The sequence below is a fragment of the Protopterus annectens genome, chromosome 4.part1 (genome assembly GCF_019279795.1).
Source record: "Protopterus annectens isolate FY-2018-M chromosome 4.part1, PAN1.0, whole genome shotgun sequence".
NCBI classification, from domain to species: Eukaryota; Metazoa; Chordata; order Ceratodontiformes; family Protopteridae; genus Protopterus; species Protopterus annectens.
Window position 1 is genome coordinate 832288350 of NC_056734.1, and position 18281 is coordinate 832306630.

General features: G+C 38.8%; 1 protein-coding gene across 3 annotated transcripts in view; it reads right to left on the bottom strand.

The window, feature by feature from the left end:
• Nucleotides 1-18281, bottom strand: part of RNF13 (ring finger protein 13) — a 1555558-nt gene that overhangs the window by 661147 nt on the left and 876130 nt on the right. For all 3 annotated transcript variants that reach the window (XM_044070602.1, XM_044070603.1, XM_044070604.1), the window contains one exon: nucleotides 16005-16092. In XM_044070602.1, coding sequence (XP_043926537.1) covers nucleotides 16005-16092 — 88 coding nt within the window. The remainder of the gene's footprint in view (nucleotides 1-16004; nucleotides 16093-18281) is intronic.

The following is an 18281-nucleotide window of genomic DNA, read 5'->3' on the forward strand; positions in this document are numbered from 1 at the left end:
GAAATTAACTCTACATAAAACAGCCACAGTTGAAATGTTAAAAAAATTAATAATAAATAAAAATACAACACAATACTTCTTACTACACAGTGCTGGTCAAGAGTTCAGAGATCACAGAGAAATACTTAAAATAATATAGTAGAAAAGTTCTGACATCAATACAGAAAAACCTAATCTAATCTTCCTAGTTCCTAGCTAAATTTAAGAGAAAACACAGTTCTAAAATAAACTTACATATAGAGCACAGGCAGTGTTGGTGAGTTGGATGTTCTCAAGACAAATGCTCAAATGCTCTCCTTCTTTCTGTCCTTAAATTGATAACACAGTACCACTGATTAATTTCAGATTACATCATTTATTTCTGGTTCCCAGGCTAACAGAAACTCAGAGGTTAATAGCCCTTTTGATCTTGCAGCTGGTCAGGAAGCCAGAGCAATAAAAGAAATTATACATGTAAAGTCTAGCCATTAACTTTGGTTTCAAAACAATAAGCAGAATGCCTTCCTCTAGACATCTCGCTCCGAGTTTTAGATCAAAGAATTTCACAATGCTTGACTTATCAGCTTTCTTACAGCAGAGTGCACTGTTGTTACATTTTTTTTCAGTTCAACATCCACTACAGTCTTTTCACATTTAAGAGAACAAGCTTGTGGCTTACATTAATATTCACAAATGACAGAAGGATCTACAAAATTCTATCTAGCTAGGCTGGCAGCCTTCACCTATCTTCAGAGGCACAACCTCTTGTACTTTTTGAATTTTTCAAGTATTGTTTTGTAAATCCAAGGCAGTCAAGTTCTTGATCTTTACTGCACAAGATGATGCAGTTAATAAAATATAATATATATATATATATATATATATATATATATATATATATATATATGTGTGTGTGTGTGTGTGTGTGTATATATATATATATATATATATATGTGTGTGTGTATATATATATATATATATATATATATATATATATGTGTGTGTGTGTGTGTGTGTGTGTGTGTGTGTGTGTATGTATATATATATATATATATATATATACACATATACATATATATATATATATATATATATATATATATATATACATATGTGTATATATATATATATATATATATATATATATATATATATATATCTAAATTATCTATATATATATATATATATATATATATATATATATATATATATATGGGTCTACTGCTTTTCATCAAATACCACGTATTCGAAAAAGAGCAGTAGACTGCCCAGTTACATGAAAGTGCACTTATTCGAAAGTGCACTTTCGCGAATTCAGCTTCTACGAACAGATCGCACCACAGTGGAGGACAGCAGGAAAATGTGCTATGTCCTCCACTGTGGTGCGGTAGTTACGGACCTTAGGGTTAGGGCACGGGCCATGTTAAGGGGATAGCCCTACTAGCTATCCCCTTACCATGACCCATGCGCTAACTCTAAGGTCCGTAACTACTGCACTAAACATCAGTAGTAGCCCATTCGCTGAAGCGGGTTTTGCGAAAGTGCACTTTCGATTAAGTGCACTTTCACGTAACCCAGGGTCTACAGTGTGAGTTCGAAGAAGTGGATTTTCGAATTTATACAGTAGACCCATATATATATATATATATATATATATATATATATATATGGGTTCCCTTCGGAATCTCGACTATATGAATTTCGAGGTTTTAGAATTTTGAAATTCTGAAAGGAGATCTACATACAGTGCAGAGCGGGAGATTTCCCTTTTCCTTGCTGTAGTGCAATTTCGGAGTTGGTATATTTAAGTAGTGGGGGGTGCAGGAGGGCTTGCCCCCCTGCAGAAACATTGAGAAAGTGTTTTTTTTATGTTGGATCGAAAATCACACCATTGAGACAAAATAAATGAAAACCCAGTTCACCCACAGACCGGATCAATGACAGTCTTCCCAAAGTAATCACTCAGTCAACAACGCACAAAACCTAAACTGCACCATTCTACACCCACCCAGGTTGCGGCCTATGCCCCCCATACCCCTCTAACTAAATATACCAACTCTGAGATTGCACTACAGTTGGGAAAAGGGCAAAGTTCACCTTCATGGCCAACAGGTAACTTACCCTGGGAAGATCTTCTTTGATCCGTTTTTTTCCTGAACTGGGTTTTCGTTTATTTCCTCTCAATGATGTGGTCTTCCATCATCTTGGCTTTCAATATTCTCAGGTAGACCCATACACCACATATGGTTACAGGCAAGGTTTAAGTTTTTAGAATGGGTAATTCTACTGCTATTTGCTTTGTGGCTATGCAGGATGTCTATCAAGTGGGATCTGACCATGCCTTGTATGCCAGTCATAGATCTCCCCACAACAGCCTGTAGGAGACAGAATAGAGGAATAGGGCCTTGAGGCAGTCTGTGTAGGACATGTTACTTATGCCCTGTATTTTTTAGTGAGGAACCTCTGTAGATGTTCCAATTGTTGGATAAGCCTGGTTAGCTGCATACCAAAGGGGGCACTGTACACAGTGATAGATCTGTGCTAGGCTCATGCCTGGCTGAAACTCAATCAGCAAGCTCGATCATGTCTCACTTCATATAGTCAAGGGAGGTATGACTCAGGTCATTAACACCCACGTGGACTATGACAGAGTCATACTGGTAACTATGGTTCAAAGGCCTGAGGGCCTGCGTGCCTTGATGGATTCTAGCCATGGTTGTGGCTGAAAAACGTCCAAAAAACAGCCCTACCTATGCAGTACATCAACTTACACAATTTTATTTATTTTATTGGCATTTGTTTACCAGGATAGTCCACTGGGCCAAGAAGAGCCCATTTTCAGTGGAGGCCCAGGGAGAAAAGCTCCATGAAGATACTTGATAGACTATACAATGCAGAGATCAAACTTTATACATAGTAGCATGGTAGAAATTATGATAACAACACAGTACAAATTATAGCACAGCAGTCCAAATATTTACTATAATAACATGACAGTAAAAACTATAACAAGGTAGTTAAAAAATATAATTAACATAGCAGAAAGGGCAAGCTATACAGCAAAGGAATTTACAAACATCTTATGCCAGAGGTTCAAGCTTAATGTTAAGAGATGCCTAGTAGCTATTTAGAGCAGGAATAAAGTATAAAGAAAAGAAGAATAGAAGTGTGAGGATATGGAGGGTAAGTGTGTAGGGAAAAAAGGTGATGCAGTGATAGCAGAGTGAGAGTGAGTATCAGGGAGTGTTTTTGGTGGGAGCTAAAAGAGTAGGATGGACAGGAAGAAGAACTAGATTATGGAGAGGAAGAAGAATTGTGTTATGGAAGTGGGGGGGGGGGTACTACAGTTACAGATCCAGGTCAAAAGGAGGTGGTTGTGAAAAGCAGATTTGAAGGAAGCAGAGCTTTGGGTGGTGTGAATGGTTTGAGGAAGACTGTTCCAAGTTTTAGCTATTACTCAGGAGAATAATAGTTGACCAACAGGTAGCTTAGGTTTCTGAATTCGGTGCTGAGTTTTGGATCGTAAGGAGGGACCTATTAAGATTGTACTGAGAAAATAAGTAATATAGGGCAAGCCAGTCGTGAGGATATGTAAGTATTTTATGTGTGGTGGTTAGTTGGAGATAAGAGAGGTAGTGGGGGAATTCCAGCCAGTTTAGTTTTTTGTAGGGGTGTACAGTGATGGTGGAATAGCGGGTGTTTGTTGTAAATTTAGCAATTTTGTTACAGCATATTTCTAGCTTCGTTCTGAGTGAGGATGGGAGGTTGGTTAGCAATGGGGCACCATAGACAAATGAAGGAAGTAGATAGGTGGAGGCAAGTACCTGTCTTGTAGGGAGAGAAAGAAAATGTTTGTACCTGTAAAGAAGTCCTAGTTTTTTGTGAGTCTTACTGATGTTATTTTGAATGTGTAGGTCAAATTTTAAGTTTTTGTCAATTATGGCATAATAAATTAAATAAAGAAAATATAGTTATAGGTATATAAATGGATTCCCTTCAAAACAACAAATTAACATAATGTTGACTCACATAATAGCAAGCAGACTTTGGTGAAAATTTAAACGAATGAACTCCCGGAATGGCGTATGTCGCTTCCAGGAAACTAACCACTTGGCCACCATGGTGAACTTTGCTCTTTTCTCTACTGTAGTGTAATCTTGGAGTTGATATATTTAGTTGGGAGGTGGGTGGGGGGGTGATGCCCCCCACTTTGATATGTTTAATTTGTATTGGTTTGTGTTTTGTGGTTACGGACCACTGGATCTCTAGTGGTGTGGTAAGTAAAACACAGATCATCCCTCTTAGGTCTTTAAGACACAGATTGCAGGGCAGGCCATTCACACGTCTTCAGGTAACAAAGGTTTTTACGATCAGAGATCTCTTTGGTTAGGAACCGCTTGGGCTTTTTGAGTTTGTTGCTATTTCAAATAAGGTAAATCCCAAAGGAAATGTAGTACTCTATAACGGGTCTGAACAGTCCTGGATATATGGGAATTTTAACAATTTTGGATGCAGACAAAATATCTTTTAGTATTAGTTGAGCTAAGTAGTCAGATTTACTGAATGTAGTTGACGCATAATGGTCAAATGAGAAGGAACCTTCAACTTAAGTGATCAGACCCTTAAGTACCTTTTTGTTTAGTAAGAGTGTGTTATTTAGTTTATGTTGTGGGGAAAAAAGAATACTACACTTTTTAGCATTCAGTTTAAGCCCATTATCAACATACCAGGTACTAGCTAGGATAAGCTCTTTCTGAAGGGTAAAGATATCTTGAGGGGATTTTAATAATTACACTCAATTTAAAGTCATCTTTAAATTTGGTTAACCAAAGGAGCTGGTTATCTGTTTTGAGATCAGTGAAGTAGATGGCAAATAACAGATGATCAATACAGACCTCTGTGGGACTAGATTGGTTACCTTAGCACTATTTGAAGAGGCACCTGCCACAATAATTATGTGGGTTCTGTCTTTCAGCCAAAGTGCTATTGTTACTACATAAGGATCTATGTTTAAGGCAGATGGTTTCCTAAAAATTTCTGAACAAGGTATGGTACTGAATGCTTTTCACCACATCAAAATAAGATGTATGAACAGCATGAGTTACCCTCTCAAAGAAGTTAGCAAGATTTAACAGGCATGTTCTCCCCTTGACGAAGCCAAACTGTTGTACGTCAAGACTAATGAGATTCTTGATATCAATATTAATAAGGCAGGTTATGACATGCTGTACATCTTTACATACCAAACTGCTAAGGCCGACTGGTCTACAATTTCTTAGTTCTGTGGTAGGGCCATCCTTGCGGAGGGATGTCACCAAAGCAGTATGCCAGGATTTGGCCTCATACCTGTGGCTAAGCTTAGGTTAAACAATTTAAGGAGAGTTTCAGTAAGAACATATTTCATATTGTTTATTAAGCGACAAGGTAAAGGGTGTCAGGACCCATAGAGGAAGCACTTTTTTGGTCTTTAATAACACCATGAAGTTGTGTTCTTTCATGATAATGGGGGGGGGGGGGTATTAGAAGACAGTTGTTTGGGGTGAAGTTTGTGGTGAACTTACTACCATGCTTATGATGTCATTGGGTTAACGTAGGACGACTATTAAGGAAAAGTTCAGAGCAATGTTGTGTGTTATTTCTTAGTTTTCTAACACAGCTAAAGGAAGACTTGTAGTTGACTGCTGTATCCGGTTCAGTGGTGGTGAAATCATGAATAAATTTGAAGATTTCATCCTATAATTGTATAAGGTTCACTCTTTTCAAGTCCTCAATTATGGACACATTGGTGGCCATAAAAGGGACTAAGAAAAAAATGTCAAATTAAGTGGAAGAGGTACAATGCTCAGAGAAGTTGGTTATTTTATTTCTTCTGTTTGCTAGTAAACATCCAGGCTATAGTACCCTGATCCAGCAATATTCCATCATAGTAGGTAAGCAATATCAACTCTCTAAGCCAGAACACACAAGCCAGGTCACAAAGCAATACAGCAATTACATGTAGTACAACATAACACAAAGCAGTCTATGTTACTGATGTTAGTTAACATGTTATACTATGAATAGCAAACCACTCTCTGATAGTTAACACATTAATGCAGCTCTAAACCAAACAGCAAATAAAAACACATAAACAAGTATTTGACTCAAAGTCTGAATATACATGCAAACATTGCAGGGCACGCTGTGCGGGAAATACAGAAGGTGAAATATAGCAGAATGTGTGTGTGTGTGTCATACATATGGGAGAGGGGAGGTGGTAGATCATTTTGAAACAGATTCGATCAGCTGTGACAGACTTAATGAAAAAAACAGAAATTGTTGGAGACTGGCCAATCATGGCAAATACCAGAAACATTGTAACTGGTGAATTATACAATGATGGGTCATTGTTATTCTAAAACAAGTACGCTGATTAGATAGCCAAACCAGTGTGCCCATTGTAAATCGAGCATATATCAATATAAAAAGTCCAGCTGCTAAAGTACCATTCAGCTTCCAGATTTTTTCTATTGGAATATACAATTGAGGGATGGTGCAAAACAGAAGAAAAATCTGATACAGTTTCAAAAATAATGACACAGAAATGTACCTGATTTTCCTTCTTTTTTGTGTTGTTCCTCTGTAAAACTCAGCAGATTCCCGTAACGCTCAACTGTCCAAATCATTGTAGAATGTCTAGGTTTTGCCTCATAGGCTTACTGTCTTCCACATAAAACAGCAATGGAAATCATCTTCTCTCCATTACTACTCTTCAAAATAAATAAATAAACAATGAAATTATCTTTTCTTGGTTTCTTGTCTTCAACAATACCAATCTCAAACTAAACCCAAACAAAACAATCAATATCATAGGATGCTATTTCCAACCAGGGCAACATATCACACCCCTAGAAAATCTCCTGAGCTGGGCTACTCTATCTCTACCCCAGGAAACCATAATTCTCGGTGACTTTAACATCAACTGTCTATCCTGTAATAACAGTCTCCTAACCATTCACCTTAATCTCCATGGGTTCACTCAACTCTTTCAATCCCCTACCTGAATCAACAAAAACCCTAACAATCATACCTTACTTGACTGCATCCTAGTCAACAAAGCCCCTCACTCTTACCTAGCAGGCTACTTACCTGACAGTCTTAGTGACCACTCCCCCACTTTCCTAATTCGGCACCACACAAACAGTCTGAAGTCCATTATCCACAGGCAAATATGGAACAAGTCCAACTTCAACCCCAACTCCTTCATCTCCTCCCTGAAAAAAATGAACTGGTTACCGCTAAAATACCTCAACCTAGATGAGGCTGTCCACTTCTTCAACAGTACCTTCCTCTCCATCCTAAACACCCATGCTCCTGTAAGAAATGCCAAAGTCAGATCCAGGCATGCCTCATGGTTACAAAAGGCCATCAGAACCCTAAAGAAATCCAGAGATAAGGCCTGGGAGCATTGACGACTAACAAAAAATAACTCAGATAGGCAATCATTCCTTGAACTGCACAATAAACCCAAAAAGCATATAAAATTAGACAAATCCCTCTACTATAAATCCACCCAAAACTCTACCAACCACAACCCTAAGAAATTCTGGTCCACTATTAACAATATCCTCCACCCAGGGAAGGTTGATATCCTCCATCTGTCCATTCCCCCCTCCTCCAGCACTATTGCTGAATCCTTCAACAAACACTTCACTGAAACTATAACATCTCTAAGCAAACAACACTTCCCTACAACAGCCCCCCCAACTCCTAACCCTAATGCCCCCACTCTTCTTTTCTTCTTCAACTCAGTACCTACCTCCAACATAAAAAGACTATTGTCAAAACTTAAACCCACCAAACTCGCAGCTGACAACCTCTCCTCTGAATACTTGAAAATTGCATCTGATACACTAGCCTACCCAATTTCAATTCTAATCAACCATTCCATAACAGAAGGCTATGTTCCCTCGATATGGAAAATATCCCACATCATTCCCCTCCACAAAGGCTCCCCCTCACTGACCTCTCCACTTACCGCCCCATTGCTATCCTCTCCCCTCTCTCCAAGATACTTGAAAAATGTATCAACATCCAGGTCTCCAACTATCTCCTAGCTAATAATTTCCTCTCCAAAACCCAACATGGTTTCAGGCTATATCACAGCACTACATCTGCTCTGCTCTCCTTCACCAACACTATACTTCATCACAAAAACAATGGCCTCTTCTCTACTGCCGTATTCTAGATCTCTCAAAGGACTTTGACATGGTGTCTCATGAGCTACTACTCTCTACTCTCCCCACCCTCTCCTTCTCACAATCAGCCTGCAACTGGTTCCACAGCTATCTACACAGATGCCAGCAATCAGTAATCTGGGACAATAACACATCACCTCGCCTCCCAGTTACTCTCGGAGTTCCCCAAGGGTCTATCCTTGGACCTCTGCTATTCTCACTCTTCACTAACAACCTATATACTGCCACCACACAAGCATCTCTTATACAGTACGCAGATGACTCTACTCTCATCTGCTCTGCCCCCACTCTACCAGAACTACAACAAATCACACAGGAATCATTCTCTTCTGTAGAAAGCTGGCTAACCAATGCTCAGCTCTTACTCAACCCAAGTAAGACAAAACTTCTCCTGTTCCAACCTTCCAAAGGCACCCAAAACACCCCCCACTTCAACATTCTTGCCAAAGACAATACCATCATCTCGCCATCAGAACACACAAAATTACTTGGTGTGGAAATAGACAACAAACTTAGATTTGACACCCACATATCTCTCACAATAAAAAAAGTTCACAAGAAACTTGGTGCATTATATCGAAGTTGCCAATTCCTAACCAAGGCGGCTAGAATCTCCATAGCCAATTCCCGGCTAATCTCCACCCTACTCTATGCATCCCTCATACTTACCAACCTTAGACAGACAGCCCTACACAAGCTAGATGCTTGTTACAACAAAATTGCTAAATTTGTCACTGGAACCTCCTACTGCAGCCATCATTGTATCTCCCTTAAAGAACTAAACTGGCTAGAACTCCCACAACTCCTTCACTTTAATCAACTCACCCTAGCTCTTAAACTTATTAACCACCTCATTAACATCCCTTCCCTTTCAAACCCTTCTCCATCCCTATCACCCCACTAGGCCCATAAGATCAAGAAGCAAAAATCAACTCACTGTTATCAAACCCAAAAACTCAGCAGGAGAAGCCATATTTTCATGTACCATATCTAAACTTTGAAACAATCTTCCACCATCTATAATTACTCTACTTTCCAGCAGCCTTTTCCAGACTGCACTCAAATTCCACTTAAATTTACACTGGCTTTGTCCTTGTTCTAATCCAGACTAACACCCCCACCCTTACCCCCCCACCTAGACTCTTAACCCAACTATACTACCGCCACTACTAACCACAGTTAGAAATAGCTAGTTGTCTTTACATAATTTAACATCTTGTCTGACAACTTTGTTACTAATATTATAAATGACAAGAAACTATCTTAACTTGCAACATTTTCTGTATATACTGTTGATAATGAATATCTTGTTATTGTATTAAAGCCAACAACCTGTAATGTTGTTTACTACTGCTGCAACTTTGTATCTCTATCATGTACATGATGTGGAGCTTTTCTCCCCGGGCATCCGCTGCATCTAGTCGGAATTTCCCTGTAAACAAATGTAAATAAATAAATAAATAAATAAATACATACATACATAAATAAATAAACAGCACTGAAGTATTGTGCAAGTGTGTGTAAGTACATCAGAAAATGCAGAAAAATGAGGAAACAATGCAGAACACTACAGTTCTGCTATACGAAGACATTATATTTAAGAAAAGTACGCAATTTCTTTCTTAAATAATGTAATTGTATAAAAGCAGTAACCCACAAGTGGGTGTGAGCATATCAGAATTTACCCACAGTTGCCTTTGTTTAATCACTTGGGCAGGCTTCACCCTCGTGATCAAAACACGTCAACTGTAGATAAATCCTGATATACCCACACCAACTTGTGGGTTACTGCATAAATATATTTTGGGGTTATTTATTACAAGGGGTAGTGTGAGCATTAAGCTGACAGTTCATGCAACCCACATATATTCAGCGCAGGCATGTGTAATGGGAGGCCTGGCAAGTGAAGCAGTATCTTCAGGTTTCTTGAAAAAAACTTTTCATTTAGAGTTTTAAAGTTCTGAAAGGCTAGAACATGTTCCAGAGAAATTTAAATGGTAAACAACAGTTTTTCAACAGACCTCTGACATGTTTTGACTTAGAAAAATGCCAAGTCAGCAGAAATAATTAGTGTTTTGCACACACAGATGCACGCATTACTTGACACCCAAAAACTAAGTATTTGCTCTGCTGAGTTTTTTTATTCACTTACCGAATGAAGATACTCAGCTTATAAAATACATATAAATGCCCAGCTCTGTGGTCCAGTGGGATGAATCCCTGACTATTGCCCAGATGAGGCACATTCACATAGGGCCGTGGAAGATGGGAGTGAATAGTTTATGCCAGCTCACATATCCTGAGGAGAGGCTGTGGTAATTCCAGGTCAGATGATTTGATCTCGCGCAAGTGGAAGCTTGCATGAAAACATCTGCAAAAGAGAGGGGGGATGTGGTTCTGTCACTTGTCTGCATGTATGTGTGCACGTGGATACATGTATGAACAGACTGGGAAGCAAAGGAGGCCCATGTGGCTATGGAGGCACTTATGTCAGCCACTACAGGATGGGCTCAGAGATATAGAACTACATTATAACCTATGCCCAGCATGATGCAGGCTGCTGTGTGGACAGAGAGACATGCAGTTCCATGCTTAAGAGGAAGGAACAGTATAATCAGCATAGGGTCTTGGGGGGGGGGTAAAATAGACTCTCCATGGTGATACAACAAGGGCCCTTCCCTGCAGTAAGCATTCAGATGAAAGGAAGGGCACAGATAGAGGCAGTGGCAGGAACCACCCACATGGTTCCCTGAATGACACCCCCTCTGGATATCAGCATGGAGTAACAAATGGAAAAAAGAATGACTGGGGGAGGTTTGATGGTTGGAAGACATGGGTAAAACAATGTAGAAAAAAATAAAAGAATTAGATATGCATTTAACTGTGATACAGGCTGTTTAAAGCTGATCTGTTAAGCAGTGGGATAGAACTTGAGTAAAACAAGTAGAAAACATGGGAACTGTACTGGTTGAGGCATTATCTTTGGTAAAATGGTGTCAGCTAATGAGAAATACAGGAAACCTGTTCATAGACTGATACTAGGTAAACAGTTAATATGACTGTTAATAGCACAGCCAAATAAGGCCCTTAAATTACTATGTAGTGTGTTCCCTTTGTTTGCCCAGAAGAGCTATGCAGGCTAACCCAGGGAAAATTTATGACTGGCCATACAACTGTCAGGATTAACTCTGAAAATGGTCAAAGTACTACCTTGTAGGGAAAACATGTTCCACAGGCATAGAATGCATTGGGTTATGGCCATATCCTGTCAGAGAATCTTATGCGTTTGTTAATATAAGTTGAAATATGTGGTAGGGATATTTGAGGATCTGTTGGTTCTGCACAGATGAAAAGAGGACAGGATATTTCATGGTTAAAAAAGCAAGGCAAAGGTCACCACAAAAGAGTCTATAGAAAACGAGTACAAGGAAAGGGCTTCCAATCTATCTGTGTAACTAAGGGTCTTGAGACCAGTGATCCCTTTAATTACGAATCTCTGAGGACTCTCAAATTGAACTATATGTTTAATCTTCCAATTATGCTGATATCTGCAAATCTCATTCAAGTCTCATTGTAACACTCAAATTCTGTAGCAAGAGCTAAATCAATGAAATGCCTGGTGTGTTAGTCATGGGCGTACCCTCAACAACAAGCAAGTTGGTAAATCTATTATCACTACCACATATTGTAAAAGTAATATTCGTATGACACAGTCATCATGGATTTGGGTACACAGATAACAATGTCTCCTTTAATCTATGCATCTCTATTGTGTGGTTAGAAAATCCTTCTAACTTGCACAGTTTATCCTTCTTAATATGTCCTTAAGGTCCAAAGAAGTTATAGTTCCACTTTATTCCTTTATTTAGCTCATCATTGAATATAATGCCCCCTTCAACATGTACTTTGCTACCCACCTAAGCCAGTTTCATAGACCTCAACTTTTCCTAATCAAAAATACCTACATGTCAGTACCATTAACAGACTAAAAACCCTATCCCTCTGTGTTTTGTCATACAGGCTCCTGAGGAGTCATCACTACTTCGGCTTCTGTGTCATGAATGACCAAGCACTCTTAACACCCCTTCACCTAAATACAACCACTGGGAAAGCAAATAATCACTCAAGACATATAAACCTATAGTGCCACGTAAAATATACCAGCTGGTATGAAAGGTACCTAAAGCAATCTCATCTCCTGTTTCTTGGTGCACACTTTCTTACATATCAAGCAGAGTACTACCTTAGGAAGCTTTAAAACCAGTACAAATGACTAGATGGTGACTGCAAGTTTCCACCTGGGATTTGTGAAGAAAATCTCCTTTGTTGGTTTCCCATCAGTACCACGATGTTCCCCTAACAAAGCCAAATTGGCTTTGGTCAAGGGCCAGGAAGTTTGCTATATCTAAAATAAGCTCTGATATGATGCCCTCTATAGCTATACATATAAGGCTGGTGAAACTAATGGGTCTAAAACTGATCGGTGGTAGGGACATGTTTGTGTAGTGCAGTCACAGTGGCAGTTCTCCGAGCATCAGGTAAGTAGGCAACCCAGTACATTACCAGGGCCCAGGGAAGTGGTGTTTTAAGCTTTGACTAAGACTTAAGGAACTCTGTCTATGGTAATTTTAGGCAGTAAGGTTTGGGGATAGGGGAATAAATAAGTGGGTGGGTAAAGTCAGAGCTACACTTATCTGCTATGACACTAGCCATTTCTGTGGGATCACAATAGGTAGTATTATTGTAGGCATGTTCATAGCAGATTTGGGTGTTATTTCTTAGTTTCCTGACACAGTAGGTAGAAATGGCTACTCTGAGATCATACTCAACTTTACACTCGCTATGGATATTTGCTAACTTGCAGCAAGGATTTGTGAGGTGGGAGAGCTGGAAAGTTTTCTGTATTACTTGATTATTTTCTCTATCTTTGAAGTGGAAAGGGCAAACTTCTCAGTTCAATGTTTTGGGTGTAAGAAAAAACTTAGAAGGTGGCAGCTTTGACAATAGGAGTCAGTGGGTGGAGGGTTATTTCTGAATTTATTTAAATCATCAATAAGTTGTAAAAGGTTTGTTTTGGGGAAATCCCAAAAGATGGTGGTATTTGCACTGACAGCACCGTCACTTTTCAGAGAAGTTAGCAATCTGTGGTCAGATTTGACAAGGGGAGATACATGGTGGGGTGCAAGAAAGATCTATGTTCATGAGGATAATATTAAGGAAATCTGGGTCTTTAGTGGTAACAGTGACAATTTACTGAAGGTAGTTTGTACTATCCAAGTCTAGTGAACACTGGGCATATTTGTTATTTGATAATCATGAAGGGATTCACATCTAGATTAGGGGAGGTCATCGTGCCTCTTTACTCATCCCTCATCAGGCCCATAATCGAGTACAATGCCCCTTTTGGGGTGTACCTTACCAGACACCTGCAGCAACTGGAAAGACCCCAAAAGTACCTCACCAAGAGGATCAAAGGGCTCAAACAGATGCCATATGTTGCCCGGTTAAAGAAACTCCAGCTCTACTCAGTGGCATACCGCCTGTTCAGAGGCGATCTGTGCCTGACGTATAAAGCCATGTCCAACCCGGAATTAATGGACATGCTGCACCTCAGAAAATCAAAATCCCATTGAGCTACGCGCTCGAGAGACTTGAACCTCAGCACTGAAATAAATAGGACATGCTGGAGGGACAGATTCATAACACAGAGGCTCCCTTCACTCTGGAATAAAATCCCAGTCCAGGTTAGGCAGAGTCCTTCATTGACTCTCTTCAAGAGGAATCTTGATGAGTGGATGGGAGATCGTAGGTTTACCCCGGGTATCACTTCTGTGTCACTGTTAGACAGAGGCACAGTATACTAACCTCGAAAAAGGGCATAGCAAAATTCATTTAAAATGGGTGGCGAAAGCCAAACACACTCTGGCTAGGCTTATAAATGCCCTAGGGCAGATAGCCTAGTATGAACCTATGAACCTATGATAGTTGAAGACATCTAGGAAAATTCTACACAAAGCATTTAGAAAATTATTTTTGTCAGCTGGAAGCAAGAAAGATAATTTGTACCCAGCAGTGATGTGATAGTTAAGACTTATTCTTTGTAACCTAGACCTCTAGAAGTTCTATGAAGAGGTCATAAGAAATCTGCAATGGAATAATGGGGTCTCTGATAGATACAGGTACCGCTCCAGTTACTAGTGGGTCTGTAGGCAAGACAGGCACTGAACCCGGTACAGAGGGAGTGCCCTCACTACATGGAAACTAAATGTCTATTATAAAAATATGGATGTATTCAAGTGTTAAGAAAGCCATACATTTGGGCATATTGTGGTTTAAACGTTAAGCACTCAACAGAGCTACATTAATAAAATCTAAATGAGAATTTACTACACTAGAACCTCTAGAAGAAGGAATTTGCTAAAAGAAGCACTACAGGAGCAACAAATGATTTAGCTAGTATGTATAAGAAATGCTGAAAAAAGTAAAATCCATCCATTGTGGAGCAGGAAGAAATATCAACCATCTCCTCCCATGCTGACGCAAGCTGGATTTGTTTAGAATGACACAAACTATTCTACCAAACCTTAAAACCAACCTGGTGACTCCTGGAGGTGGTGTGTGAACTGAATGCAGATGTGGGTAGTGTGGATAAGTGCACTATAATATGACCAAGACAGAGTGTTCTTCATATGTTGTCCAGGAGGCTATGGAAGAGCTTGCTTACCCACTCTTACATAAGGAAAGGGTAGATGTGAACTGCAGTGTATGTGTGCTGCTTACGGAATGGGGGCTGAGCTGAGAGATTAGACTCCAGATTGAATGAGCACTTGCAGCTCCAGTAGACTGTGCCATCTATATAACACTATACAAAACAGCTACATGAAGTCCAGAGATACAGAGCACTGAGTCACAGAATTGTTCCCCTTAAATGTACTCACAAGAAGTCTGCCAAACCTGGAGGCAGCCAATCAGTTTAAAGTTACTGTTGACTGTCAACTGCCATATAAACCGGTAAATACGTAACATTACCTCCTCCTCTCAACAGAATAATCAGCAGCACAAGAATCCCAACAGAAAGTGCACTGTAGAAGGCTCCAGACAAACACCTGCCTCAATTGATAGGCTCCTGGATTGGTACTAGGCTAACTGCCCTTATGGCCATTTTAAGCCTAGCCAATTACCCCATGTGATAACCCAACCTCACAGCTTGTGTCTGTAAGGTAAACACCATAACCATTACACCAACCTTGCACCACAAAATTAATCAGGTCCAAAGTGTTCCAAGGGCTTGACTGAAGTTTATCCTTTCAGTCTTTGGAGCTTGGTATGTATTTATTATGCAACAAGACAAGGAGATGTCTTGAAAGTATGCTAATTACAAAGTATATATATATATATACATATATATATATATATATATATATATATATATATATATATATATATATATATACATATGTGTGTGTGTCAATAAGTCAAGTGACTGATACTTTTTAACTTTTTTTTTTTAATTCAAACACCCAGTGGAAGTGTCACTGTACTTAAGAATCTGCAAGCAAAAACGCAGTTCTCCTTTTTTGAGTGAACATTATACTATTTGTTTTACATTGCCTGGGAACTTGGGGATGTTTGGAGCTCTTGTACCTCGCTGAAAACAATCTGCAACACAACAGTACATAATATATTAGAATGCTGAATGGAACACAAAAAGTTGCAATTGTCTACAGCAGCACCAACTTAGCAGATCACTTACATGTGTGTTAAACAGTTTCATATTAAAACACTTACAGTCACTGGATATCATATTAAGTAGATCATCAGAGTCAGTATTATAAACGATCGCAGCCTTGTATCCTGCTTTCTGTGCATTCAACACCTGAAAGAAACAAAGTGTAATAGGTAAATAGTTAATCATATATGTAAGGTACAAGCAAAAATGGCAACTACTTAGTCCGGCTACTTTTTCCAGAGCTGAACCAGAAATGATAACCAACAGTTGTCTCTAATCTGCTTAATTACAAAAATATTGTATTGATCTGTCCAAATCATTAATTTTAATTTACCTTTAGTACTCAAAAATACTGAATTATGACTTGCTGCCATTTCAGTTTTCTTTCTGTAAGCTGTCATTACATGTGTTTAATTAACTTACATTACTCAGCCTACATAAAGTTTTAAGGCATGTCAGGTAAATGAGCTCTCCTTCTTACCACACTTCAAATGATTACTTGTTTATGTTATTATTTATTATTTTGAAATTAAATTGTACTAGCATTAGTCTGTAGCTAACATCTTTCTTTATTTAATTACTGATCTCTTCTATATCATGCTAGTGTTTTTATTTGACACTTCACTTAATTACAATTGCTTATTGTAATTTTTTTTTGTCTTCAGGTTTTTTCCACAGGACTCCAAAAAAAAATTTAGATCCCCCCAGCTGGGCAATCTAGCTCAGAAAATGTAAAAAATAAAGTTTGCTATAGGTAAAATACTAATGGCTATCATAAATGTAAACAGAAAATGTCATGTAGTAAATTTTGCCTAAGGAAGGGAGCCTCTGAGTTTGAGGGCCAGAGGATAAGACAGCACTTCTAAAAAGCCACATATTTTAAAAGTCTGCTTATTTTTTTATATTCAACTATACTATAGTGGAGTTGTACAGGTGCAGGGAGTTGTATGGACTGCGATGTAGGTAATAAATGTTTAATGGAAAGCCACAGACTGCATTTTAAATGATGATGCACAAGTCAGGGATACATACATGTCAACAGAAGGCTTATGCTACCATTTATGATACCCTGCTATACAGACAGTCATATGCTTGATAAAATGAAGAGATGAATCCCAGAAAGGTCAACTTTTGTAACATTTTAACTGTACTACTGTAAATACTACATTTAAATAAATAAAAGAAAGGGCAGGTGAAGATGACCAGGTACCCAGCCCTGCACAGCCTGTCATTTTTTGTTATATTCATGTTGGGGTTACGTCAGCCCATAAAAATCCAGTTATACTGTTCTATCTTTAACAGACTAGCACTGCAGATAAGGGGAAGTGCGTGTCTTGAGGTCTCGCTCTCAGCTGAGAGTCAGAGTAAAGAACTCATTGAGGCAGTAAATGTATTCACATCTCCTTCAATGCTTATGAGCACATTGATAAACATAAATGTTACATAGTACCTGGAGTATGGAAAAATACTAAAGGCATTGCACAGCAAGTGGTACATAAATATAACTTGGATTTCATGCTCACTTTTTGAAACTAAAGTAAAAAAAAAAAAACCAAAAGGTTTGTGTAGTACTTCAGGTGACGTCAGGTGAAGTGAAAAAGTAGCTGACTTCGGTTTGTGTGATGCTATTACCAGTGATAAAATAACACATCAGCATTCTGATGAAGTCCAGAATAATGGGATGAAAGCGCTTAACTGTGTTTGTTTCTTTAACACAAATTTTTTATTTATCAGGCTTGAAGTTTCTTGTGTATTATTTAATCAATGGTCCCTAATACAGTTTGTGCTTGGATTTTCTGCGTGTTTAAACTGGAATACATTATCTTAAAGTGTTTTGTGCTGTACAGCTACTAGAATTATCGCAGTGTGAAACCGTCACACAAGCTGAAGTGAGCTGCTTTTTCTCTTCACTTGATTCTCTTCACTTGGTGTCACCCGCGGTACCATGTTAGCCTTTTACTTTTTCTTAGTTTTGGTTTGGCTGCATTGGCACAAGTGGTTTTCTATTCCTAGAGTTTTGTTTCATAGCTTGGCAGAAACTAAAGTCAAGCTCATGTAAAGCTCTTGGGGATATTTTTTACCTTTGCAGAAAGATAGTCCAGTTGCAACCATAAGGGATTCCTTTGCTGTAAGGTAGCTTAGCACAAAAGATGAAGCTATGCATGTTCCTGTATGTCACTAAGGAAGAAGTCTTGATGGTATTTAATACTCCTGGCTGTCAAGAAGAAGAGGAATATAGCAATAAGATAACAATTCAAGCATTATTCTAAGCCTATTATTCAATTTTTAAAATGAATTAGGGCTCAAGTTGAGCCTATTGCTGCTTATGTTTCACA